Source organism: Zalophus californianus, chromosome 4 (genome assembly GCF_009762305.2).
Source record: "Zalophus californianus isolate mZalCal1 chromosome 4, mZalCal1.pri.v2, whole genome shotgun sequence".
In the NCBI taxonomy this organism is placed as follows: Eukaryota; Metazoa; Chordata; class Mammalia; order Carnivora; family Otariidae; genus Zalophus; species Zalophus californianus.
The window spans coordinates 15,517,420-15,526,888 of record NC_045598.1 but is presented as its reverse complement, the minus strand read 5'-3'; the positions used below and the strand labels follow the sequence as shown (position 1 = coordinate 15,526,888).

Here is a 9,469-nt window from a genome sequence, read left to right as displayed (position 1 = left end):
GAGCGGCCGTCCTGCCGGACTGCTGGAGGCGGCCGCAGCGCCATGTTGGATGCTCTGCTCGTTGAGTGAAGAAAATCCGCCGGCATCGCCTGAGCCCCGCTACCGAGAAGGGCGCCGCTTCCCCCGGGGAGGGGGATAAAGACCCCCCGCCGCCGGCCCATGAGGATATTGCCGTGAAAGGTCCGGTCTCTCCGCCTCCTGCCCCCGCCGGGTCCGGCCCCCCCCCTGGGGTCGCGTTGTCACGGAGACCGGCAGCCGGTGGTGCTGGCCCGCGGGGCGGCTGCTGCTGCCGGCGGCGGCGGCGGCGGCGGCGGCGGCGGCGGCGGGCGTGTGTGACCGGCCCCGGCCCCCTCCTCCTCCTCCTCCCAGCCTCCCCCCGGCCCCCCGCTCCCGCCGCCTCCCCGGGTCTGCCCCCATCCCGCCCCCCCGCTGCCCCCGGCCCCTGCACCCCGGCGCGCCCGGTCCCGCTCTGGGGGGGTTGGTGGCTTCGCTTTGCCATGAGTTTACCGCAGAAACCGGCTCTGAAATCAGGCTCAGCGGCTGCAGCAGGAACCGGACCCGGCACGGGAGCGGCGGCGGCGGCGGCAGCAGCGGTACCGCCTCCTCACCCGGCGGCAGCAGCAGCGGCGGCGGCAGCGGCGGCGGCGGCGGCGGCGGCAGCGGCCCCTCCTCACCCGAACATCAGGGCCCTCCAGACTCAGGCGCCCCAACAGTATCCTTTTCACCTTCCTGCCGGCCCTTCGGCATCTCGCCGCAGCCGGGGGGGGGGGGGGGGCCCTGGCTCCCCGGGGACCCTCCTGCCGGCCGCCGCAGCCCAGCTGGGTTAGGGGCTGCTGCTCTAGCCCCCGCGGCCGGCTCGGCCGGAGCTTTCGGGGTGCTCCGGCGGCAGCAGCCCTGCGGGGGACCCCGGGACCCTCTGCAGTACTGTGAAAACTAGCTCCGCTCGGCTTGGCCTCTGCAGCTCTTCCCTTTTAGATCTGGGGGACCCTTCCCCCCCTCTTCGCCTCCCCCCGCCCCCCTTTATTAGGCCGAATTTGCTGGTGCCTGGGACCAGCCCTGCAGGGAAGGCTTTTCTGATTGTTGTGAGGACTACACCCTCCTCCTCCTCCTCCTCCTCCTCCTCCTCCTCCTCCTCCTCCTCCTCCTCCTCCTCCTCCTCCTCCTCCTCCTCCTCCTCCTCTCCTCCCCCTGCAGCAGGGCCTGGTGGGCTTTCCTAATTGTTATTATTAGTACATAATAAACTTTAATGGTAAATTTCCTGTTTGAAGCTAAGCTCAGTTCGTGTCTGAGGTAAGTCGGATTTTAAATCTATGGTGAAAATATACAGAAAGCATCCCCTGTGGCTAATGTTTAGCGATGGGGGGAGTTAGGTTGCGTGTGGTGGAACGCGATCTGAGGAGGAAATGTTACACCGGACGCTTCCCTGTCTTTGACCTTTTTAAAGGAAGAGGAAGTTAACTGACATTACCCATCACCCCCAAAAGTCTCACTTCTTGGAAGGCTTGTGTTATGATGGATATTTTTAAAGGCTTTAATTTTCTCTTCGTAGGCCTGATGTCTAGAGGGGATCAGGGCTTCTGGAGGAGAGTCTAGTATTGAATGTATCTAATTTCATGTCATTTGCTCGATTGTAGAATTTTTTGGACAGCTTTGATTGAAAAGACTTGACCAGGTATTTTAGTCAGAAACTAGCCGGTGAAGGTAAAACGTTGAATTCATAAATTCCACGGAGATTTGGAAAGGTATTACCTACCTGAGAATAACATTTCATCATGCACCTTTCTTTCCCCCCATCCGTTGTATTTATATAAATCAATAAATAACCATTGGATGTTAGATGTGTTGTGTTTTTGTATTTGTGTCATTTTGTTCGACTTCCAGAGAGAGTAGGGTGTTTGAGCAAATAACTGCCATGAAGTCCACGGATGATTTCACAGTCTGTAGTTTGATTCCTGTCTGTATCGATTACTTTGAGAAGGGAAAGATACCTCCCTTCTAGAGTCATTTCAGGTCATCTTTTGGTTTCTGTCAAGTGTCATTTTCTCTGTTCTTTTAATATTGTTATTCAATCCAGGCGGTGTGTCGCAGAGTAAGGATAAATTCCATTCCAGTGTGATGTGTGTACTGATTTCATAATGTTTTTATCCTGCATGATTCTGTTCAATTAAGAATTTTTCACAGATGAGAATGCTTAGTGATATCTTAGTGTTGCTCATGGAAAATCTGGTTGGTTTTGATCAGTATCCCTAGTTGCTTTACTTTTGGGGGAAAAAGGATTGGCTGATTTGCCTACTTGAAGGTAGGGTTCAGTGCTGGATCTCTAAAATATATCTTCACTTAATGCTTTGTGAGTTTGAATTCCTTAATCATTTGTCTTTTTTTTTTTTTTTTTTTGGTCTTGATTGCCCATACTTGGTTAGGGCTATAAGTTTATGTACTGTGCCACCAAGTAAATTTTTCATTATCTGTATTTTGGAGCTATTTTGGCAATTAAGCATTGAAAGGAAGCCCATGGTGTGTGTTCTTGATGTACAAAGTGATAAGTGAGGACCAGTGCTTGGTGAATTTGGTGGCTTTATTTGGACACAAAGAGTTGTGACTTAAGTGTTTCAAGTGTGCTTTTTCTTAATGCGTTTCACAAAGGAAGGATTTATAAAAGCTGAGTTGGTTGCAACACAAGTAGTTACTAGTACTGCAACAATTGTTAAAGGGCATAAATTTAAGGTGTAATTTCCAGTGGAGATGATTTCTTACATCTATTTGTAGTAATATGGGGTAGTTGGTTTTTATGTGGCTTTAAGTTTTTACTTTGTCTCATGTCATAGAAGAAATTAAAATTCTTGATGTATTTCACAATTCTGTTATCTTACTGCTTTACTCACAGAAAGATTTCAATTAGTAAAATCTAAAAGTTTGTATAGTAAATGAGGTATAGGTTACAGATTTCATTAGAATATGCTAATGATGAAATGTTACCAGTGGTAATGGGGAATTGGTTAAAATGGATTGAAACAGAGCATTTCTGCTTTTCTACCCTGAGTGAGTGTGGGAATTTACATTTGTTTGATGAAAGTGGTCATCATGTGATAAGTTGATAGACACGAAGCTTTGAGACTGGAGTGCAAGGCTGGAGTTGCTTTTTCTATGGCTTGGTTAAATCTCCAGTTCCTCAAAATATATCAGTGCAGTTGTGTTTGAATTTAATTAATAAATTCATATAGTATTTTAAGTTTATAAAAATACTGAAAGGAGGTTGACCAGTGTCCTTCATTTGTACTTAGTGTTCAAGTGACAAATCAGAAATAAAGGGGAATGTTGGCAATAATGAATTGGAATATAAACTGGAACCTGCCTCTAGGCATCATTATTTATTTATTTTTTTAAAGATTTTATTTATTTATTTGAGAGAGAATGAGAGACAACACGAGAGGGAAGAGGGTCAGAGGGAGAAGCAGACTCCCTGCTGAGCAGGGAGCCCGATGCGGGACTCGATCCCGGGACTCCAGGATCATGACCCGAGCTGAAGGCAGTCGCTTAACCAACTGAGCCACCCAGGTGCCCCTCCAGGCATCATTATTGCATGGCAGGCTCATAAAGCCATTTTAGGCAGAGGATTTTGACTGCAAAGAGGCAGGGAATGGGGCCTGGCAAGGAATGGGACATGATGGAGGGTGGCAGGGATGGTGGGGGATGAAAGAGGATAAACCCTGCTGTGAAAAGTGCTACTGGTGAGGGAGGAATATGCTTAGAATTTTTATAACATAATCTAGTATGAATAGTTTATGAAATTGGCACTTCAAGATACTTGCCTTGAGATGTGCTCTCCTCAGCTTCTCAGTATGAACTTTTCAGAAGCTCTGTTGAGCATCTTAAAAGAGATTCTTAACCTTTTCTGGGTAACAAACAACTTTGACATTTTGATGAAAGCTTATAGACTCTCTCCACAGAAAACTGTTGCTTACATTTTCAGGGGTTTCTTGAAACCTAGCCCTTTGGATGGAGATTGCTTACCTTTCAGATAATTAAAGATAAATGAGTTTGAATTTGGGTGCCCGAATAGTTCTGACTTAGAACAGTTTTGCAGTCTGTTATGAATACACAGTGTTCTATTTATATGGAAAGACTTCAGGGTGTAATTTCTCTCAGACCTGCTGACACTTCTGGGGAGTCTAGTTACTGTTTTGGGGCAGCCAATTTGGTTAAGAAAATCAGGGCAGTGGGTTCTTTGAATGAACTAAGTTTGGTAAAGGCCTGTGGCAACCAGAAAATGACGTGTATCCTCACCTATTTTGTCTTGGGTATAAAAACAAATATGCCCATTGAGGGTGTTTTTTTTTTTTTTTGTATTTAATTTCCTTTCTTTTAAAAAATTTTTTTTTGTTCTCTCTGTTGATTTTCAATTTTATAGGTTGAAGCCAAAAACATTTGTTTTCCTCTTTTTTGTTTCTTGACCAAAGCTAAATCTGCATAATATTAACAATAGTATTCATTTATTGAACGCCTCCTCTTCTAGGTACTACACATGCAGGATTTTATTTAATTTTCACAATCCTAATGAGGTAGCTACTATTTCTATTTTACAGATGAGGAAACTGAAAAGCAGAGAAGTAATGTTCCTAAGGTTGTCCATCTAGTAAGTGGTGGTCCGCAGTTCAGATTCTGGTATGACTGGCTCCACAGCTCATGAATGTCCTTTCTATTATGCCTCGTTGCTTCTTACCAAATCTGCATATGAGAGTGGGAGGTAGCTAGGGGAAGGTCTGTATGCAGTAAAGAGGCTCTGTGGAGTCATCTAGAACGCCATGATACTGTATCCTGTGTTAATTTGTTCATAACCACATACTATGACATGTAGGTTATCTTTATGTCATTGAGACTTATAGAATAGGCCTGCACATTTGATTCAGTGCATGTTTCTGCTTGTTCAGAAGTTAGCAAGGCCTCCAGCAAAATACTGTTGTAACTAGCAACCAGAGCTCTAAAGCTCATGAAGCAGCCCCAGTCTGTCTCCTCCTAAGCCCCACCATCAACAGAGATGGATGTGTGCTCTTAAGGGCAGATCCTTTTCTAGGAAGGAGAGGGGGAGACTGATGCAAGATGAAGATGCGGAAGGAAGAATGTTACTTAGATGCCTGAGTCACAGTGGCGCTTGCCTCTGCTCTGCTACTCCCTGTCCTAGGCTTACAGGTCTTAAAGTGAGGTATTTTTGTCAAACTGAGATTAAACCGCCGAAGGACTGATATGTTGCTTTTCCACACTGGGGTTTCTGATAACGATTTTTACAAAAAGGTTTGCTGTTAAAAAACATTTGAAAACCGTGTTTTTTTGTTTTTAAGATTTTATTTATTTGAGAGAGAAAGCATGAGCACAACTTGGGGGAGGGGCAGAAGGAGAGGGAGGACCCTGGGATCCTGACCTGAGCTGAAGGCACATGCTTAACTGACTGAGCCACCCAGGTGCTCCTGAAAACCGTGTTTTAAATCATAATAAGATTGCCGTGTTTTAGCCATTTATATTGGAGCTTCAGTGTAAGTGGCAAGTTTTAAAATTGATTTGTTCGTTTATTGAGCACGTATTGTGTGCCAAACTCAGCGCTTGATGTAGGGTTGAAAAGCTTTTGCCCTCCGGGTGCCTGAGTTGCTCAGTTGGTTAAACATCTGCCTTTGGCTCAGGTCATGATCCCAGGGTCCTGGGATCGAGCTCCACATTGGGCTCTCTGCTCAGCAGGGAGAGCCTGCTTCTCCCTCTCCCTCTGCCTGCTGCTCCGCTTACTTGTGCTCTTTCTCTCTGTGAAATAAATAAAATCTTAAAAAGAAAAGAAAAGCTTTTATTCTCAAAGAACTTGGTCCCGACAGGTAAGTGACAGAATATCATGAAGCAAGTGTGATGATAACTCTGCTGTAAGGGCTTAGCCTGGAGGAAGGAGGAATTAGGGCTTCCTAGAAGAAATTGACATCTGAACTACATTAGAAGGATGAGTAAGAATTACCCGAGGTTTACAGAGCTTTCTCCTGCCAGCTGACTTTTCCCAATTCCATTGCTGTTGCTGCTGTGTAGAACTTGAGTAAATGGATTTCAGTCATATTTCAAGTTTTTAGCAGGATCAGAGAAGCTAGAGGAGCTAGTCTACAACATGGCAATCAGAACACAATCGCCATAAATTCAAAGTATCTTCTGCACCATAATCCCAGGAATTAGGGTATGAAAAGATACGTTTCAGATCTGGTCTCCTGGTCTCCTTCCCACTCATCTCATAATACCTCCCTGGTCTTCTGATAACTAGATTTTTGGCTTGGAAAGTAGCCTTGAAATATAAGTAAATTTAGCTTGATGTATTGAGAAGTGTACCTGATTTGTAGTAAAAAAAAAAAAAAATCTGGATTTGAGTTTGGCTTTTCCATTTTTTAGAGGTATGGTCTTGGACTAATCACATAAATGCTTTGGGCATCAGTTTCCCTTTCTCTAAAGTGAAGGAGTTAGACCAGTTTATGTGACTCTTGAATTAAAATGGCTTGTTTCTGAAGATTATGGTGTGAGGTTTGTTTTGTTCTTGCAAAGTAGGCGGGAAGGATTTATAGAGACCTATTAATGGATTCTTTGTCTGATGGTTAGTGACATTGATATTAGAAGCATGCTAACATGGATCAAGGCAACTTGATTGTATAAGAAACCTCTGGTTTTTGCTTATTAATGTTAGATTTAGTCAAACAGACCAATCGCTTCTCGGACTTTTGGCTAAGGTCAAGTGTAGTCAAAGAGACTGAAATGCTTCTGTGACTTGGGTAGGAAGATCGTGGGATGGCTTGAGGCCATAAAATAAGGTTACATGGCCAGTCAGATGCTTGCTCTGGTTGATGATACAGTTAGTTCATTATGAAGTATGAGGGAAAGTAAGTTCTGGAATAAACTCTTGTGATGAGGTAACAATCTATTTTTACTTTAGGAATAATAATTTGAGCTAATATAATAGGAAACTGTTTCCTGATTTTTAGCCAGGTGCCTGACTTCAAGCAGAGTATAAACTGCAGCTGAGATTTACATCGATGAAATATTGCAAGATCCCAAGCTACTTCTGAATTCTCAAATGGCTCCTAGTTCTTTGGCTTGCTGCCATCCAGAAGGAGTTTTTCACTTTCTTGTAACCTCAGCTGAAATTTGAGACTCTTTTAACTATTCTAAGTACATTTGAAATTTGTCAGTTTTTATGACCTTTATTAACTAGTAGTAGTTTTGTACTTTTTCAAGCCTTTGTGTGTGTGTTCCCACTTATGAGATACTAAATTCCATCAATAGAATGTAAGGTCCATAAAGGCAGAGAATTTTGTCAGTTTTGTTTGCTGTTGAATTGCCAACCTCTAGAGCAGTACCTCGCAGATCTAGGAAGTCTGTAAATATTTGTTGAAATGTTGATTAAATTAGAGTCTGGGAATCAGTTTTAAGCTAAGTTTTAGGACTAATATAGATGGCATCACAACTCACATTTAGCATTCAAGGCTGCCCTAAAATTGTTTTGCACTGTTGTGTAATTGAATTGATAATAGTTTCATAATTTTGTTTGAGATGGAATAACATTGACCCAGTTTACAAAGTCATCTAATGTGGCTGAGTTGCCTTTGAAGTATAGATACTGATGATGAGGGCTGGTATAAGGCCAAAGAGGAAAAACGTTTATAGTCAATTATATGAAAAATTTTGTGATTATAAGAACTAATATCAAATCAGGAAATTAAAAAAATAAGGAAAAGTAAAAAGTCATCCATAATCTTAGTATGTAGAGATAACCACTGTTAACGTTTTGCTATATTTCTTTCTGACACTTTTTTCTGTGGGTTTTAAATGGGCTTAAATTCTGTCCTTTTGTTGTAACATAACTTAGGTCACATGACATATACGGGATTTTTTTTTCTTTCTTTAAATACATGACGATTTTATTGCTAAAAAATGTCCTTTGGAGGGACAGCAGTATTTGTCTCAGTCTCCCCCATCCTGGCAGAGTCCCCAGGAGTGTTTCTATTACTGTAGAGGGAACAGGGACTGGGGCCAGGGTGAGACTACATATACGATTCTGTGTCTTGCTTAATTTGTCACTTAACTATCTGAGAGCAGAAACTAGGCGCTAGAAAATAGCATATAAGAAACAGAATTTGAACTGAAATATGAATTTAAAAAACATTAAAACAAGAGCTTAAGACTACAGTCAGGGTTTAGATTGGCAGAGGGGAGTGGATTGTGGTGAGTAATTAACATGAACAAAGGTTTGGGCATGAAATAAGCATCCTGTATGCTGGGTTGTGAGGATCCCCATCAGTATGCTTGGAGTGGAGGATTATTGTGGTAGAATATTTGAAATAATGGATCCAGATTGTAAAGGGCTTTGAATCAATGTAAGAGAAGGTTAGACTTCATTTGTGTGAAACTATTACTTTTTTTTTTTTAATGGCTTTATTGAGCTATAGTTCAGATACCACACAAACCACCCATTTAGAGTGTATCATTCAGTGGTTTTGAGTATATTCACAGTTGTGTGGCCATCACCAAAATCAGTTTTAGAACTTTTTTTTAAAGATTTTATTTATTTGAGAGAGAGAGAGAGAGATGGGGGGGCAGGGAGGAGGGGCAGAGGGAGACGGAGAAGCAGACCCCTGCTGAGCAGGGAGCCTGCCATGGGGCTCAGTCAGGAACCTGAGCTGAGCCAAAGGCAGTTGCTTAACCGACTGAACCACTTAGGTGCCTCAGTTTTAGAACATTTTTATCACTCACAAAAGAAACCCATTAGACTCCCCATTTCCCCCCAGTTCTTTCTGCCTGAGGCAAGTACTAATCTGCTTTCTGCCTCTCTAGATTTGCCTATTCTGGACATTTCGTATAAATGATACAGTACAGTAGATAGTCTTTTGTGACTGGTTTCTCTTACTCTTCATGTTTTCAAGGGTCATCTATGTTGTGGTATGTTTCAATACTCTTTTTTAAATTGCTGAATAATGTTACAGGTACCACATTTCCTTTATTCATCAGTTGATGGACATTTGGGTTGTTTCAGCTATTTTTTTTATTTTTTATTTTTTTTTAAAGAATTTATTTGACAGAGAGAGAGACAGTGAGAGAGGGAACACAAGCAGGGGGAGTGGGAGAGGGAGAAGCAGGCTTCCTGCTGAACAGGGAGCCTGATGCGGGGCTCGATCCCAGGACCCTGGGACCATGACCCGAGCCAAAGGCAGACGCTTAACGACTGAGCCACCCAGGCGCCCCCCCCCTTTTTTTTTAAAGATTTTATTTATTTATTTTTGAGAGAGAGATCACAAGCAGGGGGAAGGGAAGAGGAGAAGCAAACTCCCTGCTGAGCAGGGAGCCCAAAAGGGGCTTGATCCTAGGACCCTGGGATTATGACCTGAGCCAAAGGCAGATGCTTAACTGACGAAGCCACCCAGGCACCTCATCAACTTTTTGATTATTATGAATAATTATGCTA

The 9,469-nt window shown here is 43.3% G+C and overlaps 1 protein-coding gene across 13 annotated transcripts in view; it reads left to right on the top strand.

The window, feature by feature from the left end:
* The first annotated feature begins 482 nt into the window (after positions 1 to 482).
* EIF4G3 (eukaryotic translation initiation factor 4 gamma 3) overlaps positions 483 to 9,469 on the top strand; it is a 337,040-nt gene continuing 328,053 nt past the window's right edge. For 10 of the 13 annotated variants that reach the window (XR_004820035.1, XM_035727274.1, XM_035727272.1 and 7 more), the window contains exon 1: positions 1,225 to 1,290. Coding sequence is in view for 12 of the 13 variants with exons in the window: in XM_035727274.1 (XP_035583167.1) it covers positions 1,247 to 1,290 (44 nt within the window). In the remaining variant the exon portion in view is untranslated. Of the gene's footprint in view, positions 713 to 1,224; positions 1,291 to 9,469 lie in introns of those variants that run through there. The other 3 variants (XM_035727265.1, XM_035727264.1, XM_035727263.1) reach the window with 1 other exon arrangement.